At 44.3% G+C, this 26,074-nt stretch overlaps 1 protein-coding gene across 2 annotated transcripts in view; it reads left to right on the forward strand.

The window, feature by feature from the left end:
- Window positions 1-26,074, forward strand: part of LOC115465677 (serine palmitoyltransferase 3-like) — a 402,751-nt gene that overhangs the window by 184,234 nt on the left and 192,443 nt on the right. For both annotated transcript variants that reach the window (XM_030196335.1, XM_030196334.1), the window contains 2 exons: window positions 13,436-13,627; window positions 20,508-20,662. In XM_030196335.1, coding sequence (XP_030052195.1) covers window positions 13,436-13,627; window positions 20,508-20,662 — 347 coding nt within the window. The remainder of the gene's footprint in view (window positions 1-13,435; window positions 13,628-20,507; window positions 20,663-26,074) is intronic.

Here is a 26,074-nt window from a genome sequence, read left to right on the forward strand (position 1 = left end):
AGGGGGGGGCAAAACCCTGGAACTGGGAGGGAGGGGAGGGGGCCCCTGGCACACACTCTCATTCTCGTACACATACTCTCGCTCCCAGTCTCACTCTCTCTGTCACACACACTCACACATTCACTCTCTCTCTATCACACACTCACTCTCACACACACTCTGTAAAACACACACACTCCGAGGAAAACCTTGCTAGCGCCCGTTTCATTTGTGTCAGAAACGGGCCTTTTTTCCTAGTATATCTATATATATCTTGCATGTTTTCCTTGTTAATGTGTGTGTGTGTGTATATACACACATATTTTTCCTTTGCTTCTTTGTCAGACCAGTCCAGACATATGGGTAGTTGTGCTCATCCACCAGCAGATGGAGAAAGAAATATAAAGTAGATCCATGTGATTTGCCCTCTTAAGGCCCTGTGCAGCTGTAGAATGGTCAGTATATTCTGTCTTCAGCGATGGTGGATGCTAAGCTCAGCTCCATTGTGTGTGGCTCAGTCAGCTCCTGATCTTGGGGGGGGGGGGGGGGGGGCAGGGGGGAACCCTCTAAGAGTCAGTTGAGCAGCACTTCATGGCACAGGAAGAGGCTCCCTTTCGAACTGTGGTGTGGTGACTTTGGAGCTGAGGGAAAACCTGGTGGTGCCAGGTCCCTGCCCCACTTTCCTTCCTTCAGTTGACCTCGCTGGAGGTGAAGTGGTGCGGGACCTGGAGTCATAAGAACAGCCATACTGGGTCAGACCAATGGTTCATCCAGCCCAGTGTCCTGCTTCCAGCAGTGGCCAATCCAGGTCACAAGTACCTGGCAGAAATATAATTAGTAGCACCATTCCTCATTACCAATCCCAGGGCAAGCAGTAGCTTCCCCCATGTCCATCTCAATAGCAGGCCATGGACTTTTCATCCAGGAACTTGTCCAAACCTTTTTAATACCCAGATACACTAACCGCCGTTAGTACATCCTCCGGCAAAGAATGCCAGAGCTTAACTATTTTTTGACTGAAAAAATATTTTCTCCTATTTGTTTTATAAGTATTTCCATGCAATTTCATTGAGTGTCTCCTGGTCTTTATAATTTTTGAATGACAGAAAAACTGATTCACCTCCACACGTTCCACTCCACTCAGGATTTTGTAGACCTCAATCATATCCCCCATCAGCCGTCTCTTTTCCAAGCTGAAGAGCTCTAACCTCATACGGGAGCAGTTCCATCCCTTCTGTCATTTTGGTTGCTCTTCCTTGAACCTTTCTAATTCCACTATATCTTTTTTGAGATACAGCGACCAGAATTGAACACAATACTCAAGGTGAGGTGACACCTTGGAGCGATACAGAGGCATTATAATATTTTTGGTCTTATTTTGCATCCCTCTCCTCTAATAATTCCTAGTATCCTGTTTGCTTTTTTGCCGCTGCAGCACACTATTCACCCTGCTCCATTGAGAAAAATGGCCATTTAATCCTACCCTCTGTTTTCTGCCCAATAACCAATTCCTAATCCACAACAGAACATGCATCCTATGCCATGACTCTTTAATTTTCTTAGGAGTCTGTCATGAGGAACTTTGTCAAAACCTTTCTGAAAATCTAAATACTCTACATCAACCGTCTCACCTTTATCCACATGTTTATTCACTCCTTCAAAGAAATGAAGCAAATTGATGAGGCAAGACCTCCCATGGCTGAATTCATGCTGACTATGTCCCATTAAACCATGTTTGTCTACGTGTTCTGTAATTTTATTATTTATGATAGTTTCTACTATTTTTCCTAGCACTGAAGTCATGCTTACCGGTCAGACATCACCCCTGAAACCTGTTTTAAAAATCGGCTTCACATTGGCCACCCTCCAGTCCTCAGGTACTACAGACAACTTTAACGGTTACAGATCACTAGCAGTAGATCAGCAATTTCTTGTTTTGAGTTCTTTCAACACCCTGGGGTATATGCTACCCGGTCCAGGTGATTTATCACTCTTTAACTTGTCAGTTTGGCTCAGTACATCTTCCACGTTCACTGAGATTTCTTTCAGTTCCTCCGCATCATCACTCCTGAAAACCTCTTACATCTTCTTCCACAAAGACTGGAGCAAAGAATTCATTCAATCTCTCCGCTAGGGCTGTGTCCTCCCTGAGTGCTCCTTGTATTCCTTCCTATCTAACGATCCCTCAGATTCCCTCGCAGGCTTCTGATATACCTGAAAAAAGTGTCACTATAAGTTTTTCATTTCTGCGGCAAGTTTTCTTCAAATTCACTTTTAGCCTTCTTTATCAATGCTTTCCATCTGGCTTGACAGTGCTTATGTTGCTTCTTATTTTCATCATTCAGATCCTTTTTCCATTCTTTTGAAGCATGTTCTTTTGGCTCTAATAGTGTCTTTCACCTCACCTTTTAACCACACTGGTTGCAGTGGCTTACTGAGGGCGAGGTGGTCCGCCTCACCTCAGATGCATTCTGCAGGAGGGGTGCAGGGGGCAGCTGTATGACTGTCAGCTCCGCCGTTTCCCTGCTCCCTTTGCTGTTACTTTCTGTTCCGGGGCAGAGGGACCAGGAAACCAGCGAAGCCGACAGCTGTCAGCTGCTCCCAGCAGGTAAGAAGAATGTATGGGGGGGGGGGGGGGGGGGGGTTGCGCAACAGCAATCCAGACTGGGTGGCAGCTGACCAAGGAACACACCGGACTGCCTGTCGTTTGCTCCTTTTTCCACTCTGTTAATACGTGGAATACATCTAGTCTGGGCTTCCACGATTATATTTTTAAACAACATCCTTGCCCGATTCAGAGTCTTAACCTGGTTCTTTTTAACAAATTTCCTCATTTTGTCATAGTCGCCCTATCGAAAATTGAAAGCTGCTACAGTAGATTTCCTTAGTGACTTCAGATAGCTCAGATTTGATCATGCTATGATACTGTTTCCCTGTAGATCCAACACTGTTACCTCTTGTACTATGCCCTGCATTCCACTAAGATTAGATCCAAAAAAGCTCCCCCTCTCTTCGGTTCCTGGACCCGTTGCTCCAAGAAGCAGTCATTTATTAAATCTTGAAATTTGACCTCCCTAGCTCTCCCTGATGTAACAGTTATCCAGTCAATCTTAGGATAATTGAAATTGCCCATTATTATGTTGCCCAATTTTCAAGCTTTCCTATTTCTGTAAACATTTCATCTGTCTGTTTGTTCTGTCCCAGCAGACAGTAGTACAGCCCTACCAGTATACTCCTTCCCTTCACACCTGAAATTTTTATCCATAAAGATTCTACGCTGCTATCTGTTTCATGTAGAATGTTTATTTTTGTTTGACTCAATTCCATCAACTTATAGGGAACTCCCCCCCCCCCCCCAATTTGAACCACTCTATCATTGTGATATAGTTTGTACTCTGCTAACACAGTTCCCATTGATTGTCCTCCTTCCACCAGGTCTCTGAAATGCCTATTATATCTATCTCTTCATTTAGTGCTATATACTCCAATTGTCCTGTCTTATTTTTAAAGCTTCATTTTTCCTTGCATCTACAGGCTCCTTTGACGTTAACGGAGGTAATTTGCATCCTTTACTGTGTTCTCCCATTGAACAATCCTGGTTTTCTTTCACCATTATTGAAACCTCTTTATCGGGATTCCCTAAAGATCCTGTTTCAATAGTGTCCGTCAAAGGTACTCCACACCGAATCCATGCTCTCCTGGGTGGCTGTCAGCTTTCCCCCTCATTTTAGTTTAAAAGCTGCTCTATCTCCTTTTTAAATGTTAGTGCTAGCATCCTGGTTGCATTTTGGTTAAGGTGGAACCCATCCTTTTGGAACAGGCTCCCCCTCCCTCAGAATGTTGCCCAGTTCCTAACAAATCTAAATCCCTCATCCCTGCACCATTGTCTCAACCACGCTTTAAGACTTTGGATCCTTGGTGTGGAACGTGAAGCATTTCTGAAAATGCTACCCTGAAGGATCTGGATTTTAGCTTTCTACCTAGGAGTCTAAATTTGGCTCACAGAACCTCCATCCCACATTTTCCTGTGTTATTGATACCTACATGTACTAAGACAGCTGGCTGCTCCCCAGCACTATCTAAAATCCTCTCTAGGTGACACATGAGGTCCGCCACATTCGCACCAGGCAGGCAAATGACCAGGGCGATCCTCACATCCATCAGCAACCCAGCTATCTACAGATCTAATAATCGAATCACCAACTACAACAGCCATCCTAACTCTTCCCTCCTGGGCAGAAGCTTCTGGAGACACATCCTTGTTGCAAGAGTGTATTGCATCCCCTGGTGGGGCGATCCTGGCTACAAGATTACCTCCAACTAACCAGGGTGATGCTCTCCTTTTAGGAGACCTTCCTCCTCCAAGGCAGCATAGGGGCTGCCAGACTGGAGGTGTGATTTCTCTATAACATCCTTACAGGCTTCCTCTATGTGCCTCTCTGTCTCCCTCAGCTCCTCCAAGTCTGCCACTATAGCCTCAAGAGAAAGGACTCGTTCTCTGAGAGCTAGGAGCTCTTTGCATCAAGCGCACACATAGAAAATCTCACCAACTGGGAGAAAATCATACATGTGGCACTCAGTGCAAAAGACTGGATAGCACCCTTCATGCTGCTGGACTGCTGTCTGAATCTTAGTATTATAGAGTTGTTTAATTAAAACTTCTTTTTTTAAATTTATTTATATTTTCAACATAAGTACACACCAATGTTCATACATTAAGATGTAAAGATTTAGCACATAACTCCAAGAATTTATATCAGAAGTAAAATCATAACTTATTTGTCCACAACACTTGGATCCAAGAAAAGAAATTATAACTAATAAAATTTAAATAATAATACATATCAAGAAACAACTAGAAGGACATCGGAATCTTGCAGCCTGGACAGTACTGCTATATGGGAACAGCCATCCACGGGAGGTTCACGTACAGTCTCCTTAGCTATAAGAAAATCTTTTAATTTAATGGGACAGGAAAACAGGTAATTTACCCCTTCTAAAGAAATCATGCATCTAGATGGATATTTAAGAATAAAAGTCCACCCAGGGAAAGGATTCTCGGCCTCAGTGCCAGTAACTCCCTTCTCCTGGCTTGAGTATCTTTAGCTAAATCTGGAAAAATACGTATTTTTCCGCCCATAAAATCAACATTCATTTTCCTGAAATAAGAACGCAAAATTAAATTCTATCTGACTCCAGGGCTAATGTTACAAGTAGAGTTGCTCGCTCTGAGATCTCGGAACGTTCTAGAAAATCAGTCAAATTATCTTGAGGAAGTGCTGGATCCAAAGACATTACTTTTTTAATATATTGCATTTTCGTCACCAGAGGGTGATGTTCAACAGAAATGTCCAGAACTTCTGAGAAATACTTTTTCAATAGTTCAATAGTTCAGCTAGTTCCTTCTAATTTGATTTTCTATATATTCCAATCTCTTCGCCTGAATTGTATTTTCTTTAATAACAGTCACCACTGTCGTCTGCATAGATTGAATTTTTTCATGGTAGGATTCGATATTAGCAGTAATCTGGTTAGATTGTTCCTTTAAATGTCTTATTTCAGTTTGTGTGGAATCATACATTCGCTGGAGGTTCACATTCACCCCCTGGATAGCCTCCCATAACACATCCATGGTAATTATTGCAGGCTTTTCCACTCCACCTCTTAACCCCAGAGAGTTTACTTCTGGGGTTAGGGCCAGGGGCAAAAATCCCCTCCCTGTTGTTTCAGTACCTGGAGTTGAAGCCAGAACCGGACCTCTCACCACTGGCGATAGTCCACCCGAATCGGACGCCTGTAACAATCAGCGCTTCCTCTGTTCCGCTTCTCTTTCCAGGTTGTGGTGGGGGTCAAACCTGCCAATGGGCTCAAGGTAGCGCCCTCAGCACTGTGCTCCGGAGATATTATTTCGGAGGTTCCAGAAGCAAGAATTCTTGGTCCCAGTGGGCGGATTCCGAAAGCCTCAAGAGTGGGCTGCGTCATGGTGGGTCCACCAGCGGCGCTCGAGGAGGTATGAGTCGCCACTTTTCCTTTTCTCTTCCCATTTTACCCGGGGAGCGCTCCCTGACATAAACCCACTGAGCTAGGAATTCCGGAGCTCACGCTCACACGTCTAGTTCGGCGGCCATCTTGTATCCCAAGAGATTAAAACTTCTTAAGGCACTAGGGATTTCAGATGAATATAAGATTATATTCTATAATGTGTAATTTAATTAGTGTTGCTTCTCAGAATCTAACTAAATGTAATTAAAACTCTAATAAGAAAACTCTCCTCTTATCCTAATAGAATAATTAACTATAAATGAAGAGTTGTGCTAGGGTGGGTGGGGAGATGGGGAGTTGGGAATGAAGACTAAACTAGGCCCTGCTGTTATTGATGTTGTACAAAGTTCAAGTTTTAAAGCTAGGGGGAAAAGGGTATGGAGACCAGTTTTTTAAAAAAATTCTGTCTGTCAGTAACCTACGATTCCTCCTTTAAACCCCAATCTTTGTTCCCAAAGCACAGATCAAAATAATGTTCACTTACCAGAGAAATGTTCTCTTCTCTCAGAACTTATCATAAAGAAAGTTAAGTGGGATCTTTCCTCTCTATATAGTTTGATTCTAAGGGGACTGCTTCAAACAGACCCTTTGAAGCTAACTCAGTAAACAGATTGCCCTTAGTAACGTTTGTAAATATTCTACTTCCTCACACCTTAACACAATTCAGTGCTACCTCTCCAGCAACCAAAGAACAGAAAATAATTGTCTTTTAGGACAAAATTGAGCCTTGCTACTATCCTTGTAGTGCTCTTTGGCTGTTAAGTTTCTACCTCTAAAAAAAAGTTTCAGTTTAAAACTATGGGAAAGTGTCTACTGCTAGAAAAAGTTTAAAACTATGGAAAAGGGTTGTACACTATGGAGACTAGTTAATAATGCTTGCTTCTCTCTCTCTCTCTCTTTTTCCTAAGACTGAACCTAGGCCCTGCTGTGCCTGCAAGAGGCTATCTTTAAGCTGTGTTACAAAGTTCAAGTTTTAAAGCTAGGGGGAAAGGGGTACGGAGGACTAGTTAATAAAGTTGCTTATTTCTTTTTTAATTCTGTCTATCAAGACCCAACAATTCCTCCTGTAACCCCAATATTTACGTTCCCAAAGCACAGAGCAAAATAATGTTCATTTACAGTGAAATGTCTTCTTCTCTCAGAACTTCTCAGAAAAGTCATTCTGTGCCTTCTGGTTTGGGTTTATCATTTAAAAAAAAAAAAAAAAAGCTTCCTTGTCCACTTGGCAAGCAGATGAATCCAGGAACTAGTGGGTTGAGTCCGCCTACCAGCAGGTGGAGAAAGAGGTAAACAAACTAAAGGCAGTGATGCCAGAGGCCAGCTCCTTCCTCAGTTAGTATGTCTCTATCTCAGCAGGTGGTGGACGGCTTTTCTCCAGCTCCTGGGCCCAAGAGCTCTGAGGCTGCTCCTGGCCGGTGGCCAGTTTGAAGCCGGGGGTGGCAGACTGGTGGTGTCCCTTTGGCAGCATACTCAGTTGCTGGGTCCCTGCTTCACCTCAAATTCCCTCTGAACAGGCTTTTTGCTGTTCCTTTCCTTCCCTGTTTTGTTTCTGCCTCCTCATTAAAAAAAAAAAAGAACCATAGAATTTATTAATAGAGAAACAGAGAAGCACAGGGAAGTGTGTTTTTTGCTGAGAGCAAGTTTGTGTTACTGCTGTCTGAGTCCTGTTTTCTGTTGCCTGCTTGTCTGAGCCTGCCTCGAAGTGGAGTCGGAGAGTTTTTTTTTCTTCGGCTCAGCTGTCAGTTCCGCGCTTCCCGGTCCAGGGTAAGTCCTGCTGGGTTCCTGTTCGGGGGCGGGCGATGGTAGTGGAGGTGGTTAAAACGCTGTTCCCGATGCAGGAAATGGCGTTTGGCAGCGGGCCTTTGCAGCGCGGGGGTGTGTTGATTTGGCGGGACTTGGACAGAGCGGTGGGCCCACCTGAGAGCCTGCTTTCCCGCCCCGGAGGCCTGGCGATTCTCGCGTCATTTTGCGAATCGGTCGTCAGAGCGGCTCCGGTAGCGGTTTTGGGCAAAGCTTCTTCTCCGCTGGTAGGGGAGTCGGGGGGGCCGTTAGGCACCGTGGGCGGTGGTTCAGGTGCCATGGCTGCGACCTCCTCCGTTGCGGGGGAGGGGTTTTCACCAGAGTTTATTTTGCTACTCCATCAGGTGTTTTTGTTGAAAAGGGCCTTGCCCCCCCTCACGCGGCTGCAAACAGCTTGGCCTTTGATCCTCTCAGGGGGTCTGGGGTGACCAAGAGATTTGGGGTTTTTCCCCAGAGGATTTCTCCTCCCTTAAAAAGCCTAGTCTTTTTGGGGGGTCTGAGGAGGGGTCCTGCATAAAGTCGCCTGCAGCTCCCCTCCGTGGTGGCTCTCTCGGAGCAGACGGGGGTTAGAGGACGTGGAGGACGGTGTCCTCACTGACCAACCGGAGGACTCTTCCGCTGTGGGGATTTTCCATAACGGAGGAGTTGTCCTCCTTTATCTCTCAGGCGCTGGAAGCCCTGAATATTGAGGACCCTGAGGTTGCGGCTTCTCAGGCGGTCAACCCCAAGATGGCTAATACCAGACGACCTTCTAAGGCCTTTCTGGTACATGAAGCTATTGAAGAGTTGATTTCGGCCCAGTGGGCGGATCCGGATGGGGGGCTGAAAGTAGCCAGGGCTATGGCCAGGCTGTATCCAGTTTCCAGCGGACCGTTTAGAGCAGTTGCTCTACCTAGGGTGGATGCCCTGGTGACGGCGGTCACTAAGGAAGACTACTCTTCCAGTGGAAGGTGGTGTGGCACTTAAGGATATGCAAGACAGACGGCTAGAGGCCTCTTTAAATGTGCCTTTGAGGTGGCCGCTTTGACACTTCAAGCTTCTGTTTGTAGTTCTTGTGCAGCTAGAGCTTGTCTCAGTTGGCTACATTCTGTCATGGATTCGATTTCGGAGTCTGATATGCCGGGAACTCCCTCAGATGGTCGCTGATGGATATTGGGCTGGCGTACTTGGCGGATGCCTTGTATGATTTGGTCCATGCTTCGGCCAAACTCATGGCCTTGACTGTTTCCTCTCGGTGTCTTCTGTGGCTCCGTCATTGGCCGCAGATATGGCCTCTAAGCAACGGCTCATTAAATTGCCTTTCCAAGGGAAATTGCTTTTTGGGGAAGACCTAGAAAAGATTGTTAAAGATTTGGGGGATTCCAAATCTCAGCATTTTTCCGGAGGATAGACCCAAGTCTACATCCAGGCAGGAGCCTCGAGGTCACGTTTCAGAGAGACGCGACGGTATTGCCCGGGGCGGTCTAGCGTCCTAGGTTTGGGCAGCATTCTTCCTTCCGCAACGAGAAGCATCCGGCTGGACCCCCCTCTTGTCAGGGGGCTCCTTCTCGGGCCTTCCAATGATGGACGCAGGCCCACTCGGGAGGAGAGCAGATCGGTGGTCGGCTTTCTCTGTTTCTTCCAGAGTGGGCCAGAATTACTTGGACCAGTGGGTCCTCGATGTGGTGCGAGAAGTTACAAACTAGAATTCTTCTCTCCATCACAGACTTTTTTCTGGAGTCCTGCTGTGTATCGCAGGCCAAGAGGACAGCGGTTTCTGTAGTGTTTGCTGAGAGCTGCTAAGGATAGGGGCTATTGTGCCTGTTCCTCCTTTCGAAAGGCGCACAGGTCGGTACTCCATCTTTGTGGTTCCAAAGAAGGGAGGGGCTTTTCGGCCTATTCTAAATCTCAGAAAAGTAAACTAGTTTTTGCGGTCTCGTCACTTCCGCATGGAGACATTAGGGCAGTTATTGCTGCTATTCAACCAGGCGAGTTTTTGACGGCTCTCGATTTGAGGGAAGCTTACCTGCACATTCCCATTTGGCAGCCACCATCAGAGATTTCTCAGATTTGCGGTGCTGGGTCAGCACTTCCAGTTTTCGGGCCCTTCCTTTCAGAATGGCCACTGCCCCATGCACTTTTTCCAAGGTCATAGTGGTGATGGTGGCGTTCCTGAGGAAGGATGGGATTCGAGCGCATCCATATCTCGACGACTGGCTGATTCGAACGACGACAGCAGAGGAGAGTCGAGTGGTCACTGACTGAGTGATTGCGGTGTTGCAATCCTTAGGTTGGGTGATCAATCTGGACAAGAGTCATCTGGTTCCTACTCAGAGTCTGGAGTATCTTGGAGTGCAATTCGATACGAAGCGGGGGAAGGTGTTTCTCGAGGGGCGAAGGATCAAATTGCTTTCTTCAGGTAGGGACCTTATGATTTGTAGCACTCCCCAAGTGTGGGACTATGTTCAGCTCCTCGTTCCATGACGGCGACCTTGGAGGTCATTCCATGGGCAAGGGCTCACATGCGGCCTCTTCAGAATTTCCTTTTGAGCAGATGGTCGCCGACATCGCTGGATTATCAATGACGCCTTCCTTGGTCGAGCCGGGCCAGGGACAGTCCTCACGTGGTGGCTCCCGGTCAGCCAATTTGCAGAAGGGTGTTTCTCTGGCGTCTCCCAACTGGGTGGTAGTCGTGACGGATGCCAGCCTTGCGGGCTGGGGAGCCCATTGTCTTCATCGAGTAGCCCAGGGATCGTGGACCCCTCTCAAAGCGACTTGGCCGATAAATCGTCTGGAGTTGCGAGCAGTCGTGAATGCGCTGTGGAGTTTTCAGGACCTTCTGCAGGGGCAGGCGGTTCGTGTATTCTCGGACAACACCACGACGGTGGCCTACATCAATTGGCAGGGGGGCACTCGCAGTCTTCCCTTGGCAGTGAATGCGTCTTGTCTTCTAGTATGGGCGGAAGCGCATGTTCAGAGTCTGTCGGCAGCACACATTGCGGGTCAAGACAATGTTCAAGCGGATTTTCTCAGCCGGACTCTTTTGGACGCAGCGGAATGGACGCTGTCGGACTCAGCTTTTCGGCTGATCTGTCCACGTTGGGGAAGACCAGTAATGGATTTCATAGCCATGGCTTGCAATGCCAAAGTTCCCAAGTTCTTCAGCCGCAAACGGCAGCCAGGATCCGCAGGATTGGACCCTCTTCTCCAGCCATGGCTGGAACAACAGCTACTGTATGTTTTTCCTCCGTGGCCTCTGATAGAGTTCTTTGCCGCATAGGGCGGCATCGGGGGTTGGTCGTTCTAGTGGCCCCAGACTGGCCTCGGCGGCCGTGGTATGCCAATCTCGTTCGAGCAGTCTTGGAGCCACTATTGCGGACTTCCGGTGACTCCGATCTGCTGCATCTAGGGCCAATTCAGATGGAAAATCCCTCCCGTTTTGGTCTTATGGCCTGGCTATGAGAGGCGGCAGTTGAGGAAGAAGGGGTTTTCAGCACCAGTCATTGCCACTCTTTTGGGGGCATGGAAGCAGTCTACTTCAGCAGTGTATGTGCGAGTGTGGAAAGCTTTCTCAGCGTGGTGTGCGTTGCGTGCTGAATCGCCTTTTCGGGCGGTCATTCCGGTTATTCTGGAGTTCCTTCAGCATGGTCTTCAAAGGGATTGGCAAATAATTCTCTTCGAGTGCAGGTGGCCGCGCTAGCTTGTTTTAGGGGTAAACTGGACGGTTCCTCTTTAGCAGCTCACTCTGATGTGGTCCTTTTCCTACGCGGGGTTCTTCGGCATGGCATTTGAATGTGGTACTGCGAGCCCTCCAGGCCCCACCGTTTGAGCCGTTGAATAAGGTTTCTGAGAAGGATCTAACACTTAAGACAGTGTTTTTGGTGGCCATTGCTTCGGCTAGGAGGATTTCTGAAATTCAGGCTTTGTCTTGCAGAGATCCTTTTTTGCAGTTTCTGAAGCAGGGGTGTCGATCCGGACTGTGCCATCATTTCTTCCTAAAGTGGTTTCGGCTTTCCATGTTAATCAGGCGGTTTATCTTTCCTTCTTTTCAAAGAGAGGATTATCCGCGCAGTGTGGCTATTTTTTCTTCCGGGTTCTCTTTTGCAGAGGTCACCAGATATGGGAACACGGAAAGGATTCCGATTTCTGGATCAAGTTGCAGTTATTTCGAAGTTCTTATTTGGTTCTCTGTTTTTCATAGTGAAGATGGTTTCTGGTTGTTATTGGTTTCATATTTTTGGCCTTGGCAAATGCTTACGAATGACATACTAACTGAGGAAGGAGCTGGCCGTCTGGCATCACTGCCTTTAGTTTGTTTATCTCTATCTCCACCTGCTGGTAGGCGGACTTAACCCACTAGTTCCTGGATTCATCTGCTGCATTAAAGAAAGAAAATTATCAGGTAAGACATAATTTTACCAAGTGTAAGTTTACAGTGGTGTTCTTATTGGTTTCTGAGCCCTGGCCGACTGAACTAGAGGAACACTCTTGGCTGCTCCGGGTAACACTGTCTTCTTTTCGGAGCCATATTCTTCAGCCATGTGTTAACACCGTGGGATGGTGTTTACTTGCTGGCTGTGCGCTTCATGTTGCAGTGTTGGGAAAAACATCCAAATCGCGATTTTTGAAACTTGGATTTGAGATGTTTTTCTCTACAGTGTGTCCAAATGAGAAGGGGGCATGTTGGGGGGGGGGGGGGGGATTTGGGTGCTCCTAAAACTTGGATGTTTTTCTGTCATAATGAAACAAAGCCAAAACATCTGGGGCTAGTTAGATGTTTTGATCTAGACCTTTTTCAATCATGCCTAAGTCACAAAATTGTGCCCTAAACGAGCATATGACCACTGGAAGGATTAAGGCATGATCCCCCCTCTCGCCCCAGTGGTCACTGACCCCCTCTCACCCCGCAAGATGTGAAAGAAGCAGTACATAGCAGCCTTAATCACAGCTATTAGAGCAGCAAGCAGGTCCCTGGAGTAGCCTAGTGGTCAATGCAATGTAGAGGAGGGGTTCCAGGCCACTCTAACTGGTACACTTGTGGTAGAAATTGTGAGCTCTCTGAAACCCACCAAAAACGTACTCTACCTACATATAGGTGACACCTGCAGGCATAAGGGCTATTGTAGTGGTGTACAGTTGGGTACACTAGATTTCTAGTGGATTTTGTATGGTTCACCATACAATATAAGGGGGTAATGGTGATACGTGTACCTGGGACCTTTTATGTGAATGTCACTACAGTGCCCCCTAGGGTGCCCCACTGCTCTGCTATGTCTGTGTGTCCAGTCTACTAAGACTGCTGGCCCCCTGTACACCCCATTGGCTTGTTTTTGTACGTTTTTCCCTTGTGTGCTTTTTTTTTTAATGGTCCTAAAATATGAACATATTGAGCACAAAAATATATAGCAATGTCCATTTTGAAACAAAAAATTGGACCTTTTTTGGTTTAAAATGGCAATGTTCACTTCTGGATTTTTGGATGATTTTGCAAAAAACATCTAAAATCAGATTTAAGACATCATATCAGAAATGCCCAAGAATTTACTCTGTCCTCCTCCTGTCAGAGGGAGGGTATAGGATGCAAGAAACAATAGTTAATCAGGTAAGGTTTAACTGTATTTTTCTGTACTTCCAGGAAAATGATACGCCAAATGGTGACCTCTACAAGAAACCATTTAATGAGTCCTTTGAAACGGGGCCACTATATATTGCTGTACTTACTTATCTGGGTTTTGGAGTCATGACTTTGTTTGGATACCTGAGAGATTTCATGAGATCTTGGAAACTAGAAAAATGCCTTGCAGCTGCTGAGAGAGAAGAACAGAAAGTAAGTACAAATGCAGTTTTCCTTTTTAACACTAAGTATCTACTTATGAATGTCAAAATTATTAAAAAGCATTTGCCATTGCTCAGTACCTCCAGCAACAGGTTCAGTGAACCCAGGTGTACCGTTTTAAACTGACTGTTTCACAGAGCTATTGGAGCACACCTAGTTTAGGTGATCTGGATTACGAAGTATTTCTTCAAATCTTTTCTTGAGGTACAAATCTTGATCATTACTATAGGATCTCCAAACCTTAGAAGAATAGTTGACGGTCTGGCAGTTAAAATTTAATACCCAAGCTCTCAAATTGACCCGGTTTGCAATTCAGCAGATCGGACACAGGATTGGAACCCCTGCTGCAGCTTGTGCGAAACGGGGTCTCCCTGTTGGATCGTTTTGGATGAATAGACTGGATGGTGAAGTGATTGGCAGCAGAGCGCTACGAGAACAGGAGACAATAGAAGAATCCTCAGATAAGTGCTGTGGGGCTGTCTCACCCATGATCGTCGATTTATACTGAATTGATTTGGGAATGATATTGAGTTGAACTGAAAGAATTGAATCTGTATTTGTGTTCTACATATACATACTTTTGTTACCTTATTAGTTCTGTTTGAAACATTTCAGCAAACACTTCAGCACAATAAGTAGTGGAGTTTATTTTCAGCCATATGATGGTGCGCCGGGCCCACTCCTTATAGCTTGTTATTTCAGGCTGGCAGGGTGGCGTTACTGAGGCTGTTTTTCTCCACCTTCTAACGGCTGGGTTGTGTTTGTTTGTTTGGGCCACATCGTGGGTATTAAAATAACAAGTTTTTTGCAGTTTTTAGGCTGCAAGGTTGGATCTTCATAGTTAAAATTTAATGCCAAGAAGTGTAGAGTGATGCACTTGGGGTGCCGAACCCAAAAGAGATACTGAATAGGAGGGAAGAGATTAGTAAGCTCAACTCAGGAGAGAGACCTTGGGGTGTTGGTGTCTGAGGATCTAAAGGTGAAGAAACAATGCGACAAGGCAACGGCCATGGCCAGAAGGATGTTAGGGTGCATAGAGGGGAGCATAACCAGTGGAAGAAAGGAGGTGTTGATGCCCCTCTACAAGTCATTGGTGAGGCCCTACTTGGAGTATTGTGTTCAGTTTTGGAGGCCGTATCTTGCTAAAGATGTAAAAATACTGGAAACAGTGCAAAGAAAAGCTACAAAAATGGTATGGGATTTGAATTGAAAACCGTACAAGGAGAGACTTGCTGACCTGAACATGTATACTTTGGAGGAAAGGAGAAACAGGGGTTACATGATACAGACGTTCAAATATTTGAAAGGTATTAATCTGCAAATGAACATTTTCTGGAGAAGGGAAGCGGTAGAACTAGAGGACATGAATTGAGGTTGAAGGGGGGCAGACTCAGGACTAATGTTGGGAAGTATTTTTTCACGAAAAGGGTGGTGGATCTGTGGAATGCCCTCCCGCGGGAGGTGGTATAGATGAAAACGGTAATGGAATTCAAACATGCGTGGGATAAAAACACAAAGGAATCCTGTTTAGAAGGAATGGTTCCATGGAATCGTAGCAGAGATTGGTTGGCGACGCCTGTAATTGGGAAGCAAAACGGGAGCTGGGCAGGCTTCTACGGTCTACATCCTGATCGTGACTGAATAGATAGAGATGGGCTGGAGTGTAAATTTTAAGGGGCTTCGATGTTAGCTTCAGAACTTAGTACAGAACAGTACAGTACTGGTCAGACTTCTACGGTCTGTGCCCTGAGAAAGGCAAGGACAAATCAAACTTGTGTATACATATAAAGTATCACATACCATATTTATATAGCAAGTAGAAGCTGTCCCACTTTTGCAGCACCCCTGGTCCATCATGGAAAATCATTGATAGAGGATGTGGAGTGAGAAAAAGACTGCTGTTTTTCACTGAAGGAAGGTTACTATGAAACCTAAGGGAGGAGGGAAACATTGACAAGTTAAAGTGGGTTGTTCCACATTTTCAGGTGTTCTAGAAGAAGAGGGGTGAATGAAAAGCTTCTATAGGAAATGTACTGCACATGGTTAAATAACTTTGTCATATATTCCTTAGTGGAATATTTCTAATGGATTGAGGGATGAAAATATGAGGTTAGGATTTCAGCAAAACATTGTATTCCATTTTGTTATTAAGAGGGTGTTGTTTGACAGAATCATAGAGGTAGCACACAGGAGTTCATTCTTTCTCTTTCAGTCACTAAATTGCCGGTGCTACTGCCACAGGCTTTTCTAACTGCAGCAAGAGCCACTTTAGAACTGAACAGTAGCTTTAAATTCTGAAGAAATCTACTCATCTCACATTATTATGCCTTCAGTGTATTATATGATTTTTAGAATAATTATTATCTTTATAGGAAGGAAAGATGTGTTATCTGAGTACCTTCCTTTAGTTTTAGTTGTGGGGCTGGTTGAGGAGGCCTGAGCGTTATCTTAATTTGTTTTCTTTCTGTTTAGTCTATAAGATTGTAACTTGCTTTGATATGTTATGAATTGCTAAATATAGAGAATGGTAATAACATATAATAAAGTTTACTTACTAAAGGCTGTTCAATCTACTACTGTAATTGAATTTGTTTGTGATATTATTTACCTGAAACTAAAATTGAAGTACAGTTTCTTATAGTGTGTTTCAACGTATCATCAATGACGACACCTAGATCCCTTTCTTGGTCCGTGACTCATTCAAGGTTCCACTTTGGAGTCACGGACCAAGAAAGGGGATCTAGGTGTCGTCATTGATGATAAGGTAAATGGTAAATGGTAGGCAACTAAGTATTATAACTGATAAGAATACGTTTTTTGTCCTTAATAGCCTACATAATCCATATTCTCTTCAAAATAGTATAAACCATTGTCTCGTATTCAAGAGTTCATGTGGGAAAAGAAGTTACAAGTCCGTTATACCGTGTTATTTCAATCCATGTATATCCTTCATTAACCAAATTTGATGGAGATGGAGATTTTTGCCTACATTACCAGTGTATTGTGGAAAATAATTTGTATGTATATAAGGACATGTTTGGCAATATCTGTATGAGCAAGATAGTAGCACCATAGTAATAATAGAAATTTCAGATATAAAAATATAACTCTATTCTTATTTTTTGCTATACATTTAGATGTGATCATTTGCAGGAACACCAGCCCGCTCATGCTTCTCTAATTATTGTCAATTAGTGCTGATAATTGTTAGTTATTGCCCAGTTATTGGTGTTGATTGGCTCGTTCAGTTAAGTTGCGCATGCAAATTGAACGTTCACCCAAAATTTACATGCAACAACTCTAAGCACCACATATAGAATCTGGGGAAAAGCATATTACAACACAAATTTTGATAGAGAATGAATAATAGATTTTTACAAAACATGAACAAATTGAGTTTGAAAGCTGGCTGGTTTTAGACTTTATAGAAAGATTGCAGCTGAACATTGAAATAAACCAGTTGGTCACGACTGTGCTATAATCTCATACAATTTTTAATGTAAAATCAAAGATCTTGTGAACTACTTTAACGTAATAGATAAGTTGAATCATACTGGGTAATAAAATAGAAGTGCCCAAAAGTGCACAAATACAAAATATTACCAAGTGAATTAATTCTTACAACTGGGTAGTGGCTCTGCCAAAATAATCCACTATGGGGCCCTTTTACTAAGCCGTGTAGATGCCTACGCGCAACCAGTGCGTGCCAATTCGGAACTACTGCCCAGCTACTGCATGGCTTGAGCGATAATTTCATTTTTTTTATGCACTCCCACTACGCACACTGGAAAATTTCCGGCGCACGATGCTAACCGGGTGGTAATTGGCATTGTACGCGCACTGATGATTACCGCCCAATTAACACGTGAAAACTTACTGCTAAGTCAATGGGTGGCAGTAAGGTCTCAGTCCTAAAATGGATGCATGACAATTTTAATTTTGCCACATGTCCATTTTCGCCCCCTCCCCCCCCCAAAAAAGGCCTTTTGTGCAGGTGCGCTGAAAATGAGCCTGCGCGCACCAATACATGCGTCTACACCAGCGCAGGCCACTTTTTGGCGTAGCGTAGTAAAAGGACCTCTATAACAATAAGTGAAAAATTTTTTTTTTAGATTCATAGAACAGAGACATGAAAATTCATAACATATTGTGATGCCAAAAGGATTTTTGTGTTTATTATATGTGGTGTGCCTCTTTCTAAAGTGCATAGTTAGAAAAAGAAAACTTTATAAGGCAAGTACAGCATTGTATTGTGCTAAAAAATAAAGTGGGTCTTTTACAAAGCGTTGGTAAACTGCGTGCCATTTCTGGCACTCTATGAAATTTTTTCTTCACTAACACATCGCTAACCCAGCAGTAATTGGGCATCACTGCACGCTGCCCAATTACCGCGGGAGCCCTTACTGCAACCTCAGTTGGTGGCGATAAGTGCTCCCTGCCGCATGGCCACCCGATAAGAATTATCTTACTGTGTGGCAATTTTTTTTTTGGGGGGGGGGGGGGGAGGCATTTTACTGGCTGCAGTAAAAAGGGCCCTGGTGTGTGAGAAAAATAACCCCTGCCGCTACCGCAGGGCCTTTTTTCCCTACAGCTTAGTAGAAGGACCTCAAAATGTCCTTATACAAAGGAAATATTCCATCAATTTAAATGAATGTCAGTAGCCATGTAAGAATTACCTACTAGAACTAATAACAACATGAAGCAGCGTTTGTACTAATCACAAAAGAAGCGATAATGTTTGTTGAAGTGCATAGATATGTGATTTTCAAACTAAATTAAAGTAAGGTTATTTGAATTAGACCATGGCAAACAAACCACATATTGAGAACTTACTGGCACCAAAAAAAAAAAAAAATGCTATGCATGCATGTTGAGTGCATAAAAAAAGCTCTGAACCTACAACGGAAATGATGGGTCTACTGACATCAGTGGCGTACCAAGGGGGGTGGGGGCGGTCCGCCCCGGGTGCACGCCGCTGGGGGGTGCCGCGGCGCGCGCCTGCTCCGAGTTCGCTGAACATTTTTGCTTGTTCGCTGCAGCTCCGTCTGCCCCGGAACAGGTTACTTCCTGTTCCGGGGTAGAGGGAGCTGTAGCGAACAAGCAAAGAAGTTTAGCGAACTCGGAGCAGGCGCGCGCTGCGGCACCCCCACCCCCCCCCCCCCAGCGGCATGCAACCGGGGGGGGGGTTGTCATTTTCGCCGGAGGGGGGGAAGGTGTAATTTAGTGGGGGGCGCATCGGCGCTCCGCCCCGGGTGCCATCCAGGCAAGGAACGCCACTGACTGACATCACTATGAAACCTGGATGGTGAAAATTTTAATATTACCTGAACCAACCAAATATGGTAAAGGAATTCAGTGGGATGGAATGCAATGTATGACCTCACAATTTGAGAGTAGAGTAAACTGTGTGCAAGAAATTGCATATGGACCAAAGCTATGGCCCGTCATTCCCGCCATAGGTTCAGAACTTTTTTTTGCACTCGTAACAGGTATGCATATCATTTTTTTCGACTGCCAAGCTGCTTAGTTTGCTTATGAGCCAACAGTCTTGAAACATTTTCTGAAAGCCGAATATCATATCCCTCAATCAAATTCTCTGGTCTCTTGTTCTTGATCAGATTTGTTTGGCATGATTTTGATCTAGTATAACCACATGAACATAAATACTGCAACCTGTGAGATTTGAAATAATTCACTGTCTTTCCATTTACACATCACTGAAGTCGGGCAAGCTGGACTATAGTCACCAGCAGTTGGTTGGCTCACTACACTTAGTACTGTTTGAACATGATGGTAATAGTTCATTCCTCTCTATGCCCATAGAACCTCTCCTGCCTATAGAGATGAATTGAATAGAGCCATCTGAGGGAGTGGCCAGAATGTGACCTCTCTTAGGGGGTCTTTTACAAAGCGGGCTTACCGAACGCTAAATTGGGACTAGCGCTGGCCCAACATGGCCACTGGCAGTAGCTCCGCCCTGAGCGCATACCATTTCCGAGGGAGAAAGAAAACCCCTGGAAATGGCTTGCGCAGCAGTAACCCAGCGGTAATAGTTACTGCTGGGTTACTGCGGAAGCCCTTATTGCACCTCAGTCGGTGGTGGTAAGGGCTCCCCGCTGCATGTCCACGTGGTAAGAGTTCTCTTACCGCATGGCCATGTATGTCTGGGGGCTTTTTACCCACTGCAGCAAAAAGGACCCTGGCGCACGGGAAAAAGCTCCTCGCCACTAGCGCAGGGCCCCTTTTTCCTGCAGCTTAGTAAAAGGATCCCTTAATATCTTATGATGTATCCCATCCAAACCCACTATCTTGTAGGGTGACAATGAAACAGACTCCGATTTTTTTTTTCTTCCCCAATCCTGCTCTTGCTTCCATTTTTGAATCTCCTTCCTAGCACCATCCATCAGATTACTATAATAGTCCTTGAAATTACCAAAGACTGTTCTTATGGGGTCATTGGATACCAAATATAAGTGTTCTCTAAAGCAGAATAATGGGTTAAAAATTTAATATAGAAAGGAATGCACTAGGATTTTGAAAAGATGTGATTAACAGAAATTTTTATGATAACGATCTACTGTATTGGAAGACAATTTTCAAAGCCATTTATAAGGGCAAATTTATACATAACTGTAGGTACAGGGTTTCACAATACGCAGGGTTTTGACCACAGCTATGCAGAGACTTGATGGCATTTTACACATTTATAGAACAAGGTGCTTTTTGTTTGAAACTCGAATCTTTTCTTAAACAGCTTTGCTGCATTACCATATTGAGCTAAATGCATACTACCTTTTTACCTTTCATTTCATTTTAAACGGTTAAGCAATGTCTTGCAACCATCACTATGTGTTTACATATTTTCATGTAGGAGTTTGTTCCACTTTATCAGGACTTTGAGGCCTTTTACACAAGGAACGTTTATATGAGAGTTCGTGATAATTTCAACCGTCCTATCTGCAGTATTCCAGGTCCTCAATTTGACCTGATGGAACGCTTTTCAGATGATTACAACTGGACGTTCAGGTGAGTCATTCTGCAAAACCAGTAAGATTGTTGGATCCAAGCTGAGAAATATATGCCTCTTTTTTTTAAGTGCATGTGTACACTTTGCACTTTAATAAGCCATTAAATATTTTATGAAGAATATCAGTAGCATAAATATTTCCATGGGCTATTGGGGCCATGGCCCCACCAATATTTTGCCCAACACAACATCAGCAACTAGAGAACTTGGGGTTTGCCCCCTGCAACTAAAAAGTTCTGCTGCCCTGCCACCGGACATTCTTTCAGCTGGAAATTCTTGAGGTAGTCCCAGGTCAGGAGAACTGCAGTGGTAGGACATTAGTTGCCTTTTAGATTATTGAAGCAGATAATTTCAGTTTTTTAAAAACAAAAAATCTTTCTGGACCCTGCTGTTTCCACGTTCATTTTTATTTCTATCTGATTTTTCTTTCTTGTTCCAATATGTTTTATTTATCACTTTAAAGTTTTATTTTGAAATATGTTTTACTTGACCATGTGCTGTTTTTCTAAAACAAAAAAAAAAGATCTTTCTTTAGTCTGCTCATCAGGTATCCTAATCAGAAGCTCATGCAGACACCATTCTTAACACATGCATATCTGAGCAGCATGCTGCTTCTCTCAGCATTCCTGATACAGTACATTTGGTAAAAAATGTTTCCTCCCGATGTTTTTGGACTTGAAGATTCAGATTTACAGTTCAGTAGTAAATCTCAATAAATGTATTCAAATCAGGTACTCAGAGTAAATCTTGGGATTTTAAACATGTAGCTTCTTCCTAGCTTACACAAGGAAAGGATCTCCTGAATCACCACAAAGTGCTCTCTCTTAAACAGGTATTATCATGTGATTCCTTTCTGGTCCAGCACTACCCACAACACAGAACCTATAGCCATTGATTGAGAGTGTGTGTGAGTGTTTGTGTCCGTGCATGTCGAGAGGCTTCCCTATTTTCACTGTTCCACATCCTAACTGCTCAGATGCTCTTACAGATCAGACTGAGCTCGAGGTTTCACTAGGAGATGGGCTTCCATGCTACTGCCACCTTGTTTGGAAGTTTCTGTCGGTCTTGGCACCATAACAGGCTCTGTGTGTGCTTCACACACTAACTCCCATTTCATGTATCTGAGGTACTCTGCACACAGGGCCGTGCCAATGCGGTAAGCGGGGTAAGCACGGCAGGGGGGTGCTGCCTTCGAGGGGTGCCACTGCCCTGCCGTCCGCTCACTTGCAAAATCATTTACCTGAAGTTGTGATTCTCCTATCTCCCCTGCCCTACTTTTCATGGCAAACCGGAAATGAAAGCAAACCCAACAGTATTCCATTGAGGCAGGCAGGCTCTTCAAGTTATTGAGAGAATCAAACCAGATTGCTATATATGTCTTTGGTTTGGGGATAACTCCTCACTCAGGGTGAGCTTCAGAGCTTGAACAGCATTCAAGAACCTGAAATTTTAAAAGTGCTAATAATAAGTTTTAAAAGTATTTGCCTTTAATCTAATTGCAGAATTCAGGTGCTGGGAGTCTGTACTTGGTTGTCATATGCTCAGATTTGTTTAAATCATATGCAAATTAGTCCATTTTTGGGAGGTTATCATTTGCATATTTATGGATAAAAAATGATGGAAGTGTTTACAGCCTTAATGTTAGGTCATGGCTCTGATCAAAATGTGAAGTTTGATCCAAAAACGAGGGTTTTGTCTAGTGTTTTTCACTAAAAATTCCTATTACAGTATCTGTATGTTAATCTGCATTCAAATAGAGTTCTCTGATTGGATGATCAGCTTCTGTTAGAAATCTGCCGGGAAGGGAACAGAGTGAGAGAGCAACTGACTGTCGGTTTGGCCAAGAGAGACATGCAGCTGTGTGTGTGTGACTGAAATTATAAGAGTGCCTGATTATGTGGTAAATGAGAAAATATGAGTGAAAAGAGGTTGGTGGAGATTGAAGTTTGAGGTTTCTCTAGTGAGAAAAGGATCTGAATATTTCAGGATTACTTGAAGTTTATGAAGAATAGAAAAGGGTGAATTTCAGTTTAAGAGTGTTTACATCCTATAAGCTATATAAAGGCTAGGTAGATTTAAGTGACTGTAAGCAAGGAAACCTTAATATTTGATCTGAAATAAATATTTGATCTGAGATAGTTGATCAGAGATAAATGTTTGATCTGAATTATATCCTTTGGTGCAAAGGAGATTAGAAAAAGAATCTTTGGAAACTAAGAGGACTTTGCTCACATGTTTGAATTAGCATTCCTATTTTGAGTGGAAATCTTTGAAGTGTGTTATGAAAATACATTTGCTTTAATGAAATTGGCTAAACTTTAGAGTCAGAGACGTATCAATGAGGGATACATACAGTGCTATTTTTTCCTGAGGTCCGGCTTACTTGCCTGCTCCCTTCTGTTCCTGCTCTGCTAGACAGAGGGGGGGTGGGGGGGGGGTGGCGCCAACTGATAGTCTGCAGGGGGGCACCAGAGACCCTAGGCACGGCCCTGTCTGCACAACCTGAACACATTTCTTCAAGCCTAGAGTTTTGCTTATAATATCTATTGGGGCATTATCAGTAGGGGCTGAAAACATAACAGTTCTCATGCTCTCTGGGACATATCATGCGACTCAGATGCTGCAATGAAACCACTAGAGTTACTAATGTGCACTAATTCTGCTAATGTATGTTTCCTTAGCATCCCTCCGGACCGGCCCAGAATGTGACTGATGGTTTGTGTACGCCTTCCAGCAGGTGGAGACTGAGAAAAAAAACTGTGACTCTAGGAGCCAATAAGAGCCCTTGGCAAACCAGAGAAAGATCCAGTAATCTCAGTCTCCAGCAGGTGGAAGGTGGTGAGCCCTTCAGTCTCTTCTATAATTTTCCTCTCTTTCTGATTAGTTTTTTAAGTGTTGGTATATTTTTCTTCTGTGTCTCTGTGCATTTTTAAGGATATATATATAACAAAAACCTGCTCTTGGAAGCCTGAAGCCCGTGGGGGGTCCCTCCCCGCTATTCCTCCCTGAAGAAAAAGCATGATTTTAATATTGAATGCTTTAAATAGCAGTCTGTTGTCAGGAACAGCTGACTGTGTGAAGTTCCTTCAGCTCTTCGTAGTAAGAACTGTAGAGGCAGGGAGAGGCAGCTGCTCTTTATAAGCAGAATTAAAAAAAAAAAAAAAAAAAAAAAAAAAAGAAATGAAAAAAGCGGAGAGCCCCCCGGTCTGCTCCTGGCAGAGCCGTTTCTGGGCAGTAACAGCGAGCAGGGCAGCTCCGGAGTGGTTCGCTGCGATCCGATCAGCTGTTAATTGCTCAGCTGTTTTGTGTTTTTTTTCCCTTAGCGATGTCGGGGAAATTCCGCTCCTGTGCCTTCTGTCAGCAGCGGGCTTTAGGATCGAGTAGAGTTTGCCGTTTTGGTATCGCTCCTCAGAAACCAGGGTACTGTGATTGGGCAGTCGTCGGTACCGTTAGTCAGGGGTGTCGTTCTTTCCGTTGGGCCGGCGATCGCGTCTCCGCTCCCATTTTGGCGGGAAATGCCGCCATTTTGAATGTATCCTCGCTGGTTGTTTCTCAGGACCCTTTGGCTTTTGAGCCTGTTTCTGTTCCACAGCCATCCGTGCTGCCAGCGGGGGAAGGAGGTTTCTTCCTGAATTTGTACTTCAGTAGTACAAGGCTTTTCTCCTTCATAAAGCTGAGCTGTGGACCCTCCTGGGAAGCGTTCTCTGCAGGGGGTGCCTCTGTTGTTCAAAGTGAACAGTTTAGATTCTCTGAGGAGGTTAAACAGTTTTTGTTTCTTCTGCTCAGGAAATTTCTTCATTAGCAGAGCAGTGAAGGTTAAGGTTTACTGTTTTCACAAACAGCACACAAGAGGAATAGAGAGTGTTGGAATCTAGCATATTTTTATTTGTATTTTACTTTCGTGGGCACAAGGTTCATTGGAGCAAGTGAATATTTATCTTTATGATTTAAAGTTAATAAGAGCATGGGTGTGCATTTACTTGTAAGTATGTTACCAAATGCTCAAACAGAAGTTTGCTTTGGGCTTGCTTAGTATGGCAGCCTCAGTAAAAAAACAAAACGAAATGGCTTCTCTCTGTTTGACAGCCATGTTTCCATCTGTATGCTCCTTTCTAGTCTGTTGCTATGTTGTTTTTATTTTGCCTAAGCTCTGTATGGTCATCCAGCTCTGCAGTTGGCTGAAAAGCATTCTTTTGGGGAGAGCAGTTTATAATAAGGCTGCTCTAAGCTCATCTTTTCTTTCCTCCTTTTTCCCCCCACCGTTTTTTTTTCTTTTCCTTCTTACAGTGGGGTGCAGATGTCTGGAATAGGAAGCTCTTAATGCACTTTTCAAGCTTCAATACACATTTTTTGCTTATATGCTTTAGCCCAGTCCTAGTCTATGTCCACACAGCAGTTTTGTACTTTTGCAGAGGTGTGTGCAGCTCCCTACCTAGCCTTTTCAATCCAGCCAAGGGAACAGCTTGTAGTTTTTGTTTGGCTAGCCAAACTTATCCGATCAGGGCTGCATGACAACATAAGAGCATTAGCTTTGCCATGCTGGGAACAGTCCGAGGGTCCAGCTAGCTCAGCGTCCCGCTTTTGTCAGTAGCCACAGCTGCTCCCAGTCTGTCCCACTAGTTCCCTAATTTGTGGTTTAGGCGGTTAGTGTTGATCTGTAGCACCACTCTCCAGCTTAGCACATTGTATACTGATGCCTATGGGGGGTTATTCTAACAGTTCAATTAAGGCTTAGGTGCAGATTGTAGAGTTTGCATGTTTTTACCTTCTATAGAACACTAGCATATGTCTTTCATTAGGTATCTTTCTGCTGTCAGACACTTAACAAGTAATACTTCCCTCTCAGCGAAGAAGGGGTGGTGGGCCCAGTGTTCTATTACGGACAGCGCTTGTTTGACGTCATTTCAAGAGAGGTGGGCCCAGATTCCCGCAGATCAGTGGGTTTGCTGATTTTTCAGGAAGGTTACGCATTACAGTTAAGTCTTCCTTTGTCCGATCCTTTCCTAGAATCTCCTTGCCTTTCTTGCATCCTAACTGGAGTCATCCGAGATTATCTCCGTAGACTTCTGGTCCTTGGGAAATTGTCTCCTGTCCTTCGGGTGGACCAGTGTTAAGGTCGTCTCTCTATCCGATTTGGATTTCAAGGCGGTCAATCAAATCCTCGAGGTGCCCAATTTTCGTATGGTGACTTTCTGGCCAATCTTGGTTGCAGTGCGGTCAGAAGAGTTTCTGCTTTTTCTCGTTCTCATAATACCCTATTTTCATTTTTCTGGTCGTCTGCTCCTCCTTCATTTACCAAGGTCGTGATAGCTATTATTGTTTTCCAACAGAGGGCATTTAATGCGTCCTTCATTGGACTATTGGTTGATCCGCGCAAAGTCTTCCCATGGGAGATGTCCGGTGGCAGCTCG

Source organism: Microcaecilia unicolor, chromosome 3, assembly GCF_901765095.1.
Source record: "Microcaecilia unicolor chromosome 3, aMicUni1.1, whole genome shotgun sequence".
Lineage (NCBI taxonomy): Eukaryota > Metazoa > Chordata > Amphibia > Gymnophiona > Siphonopidae > Microcaecilia > Microcaecilia unicolor.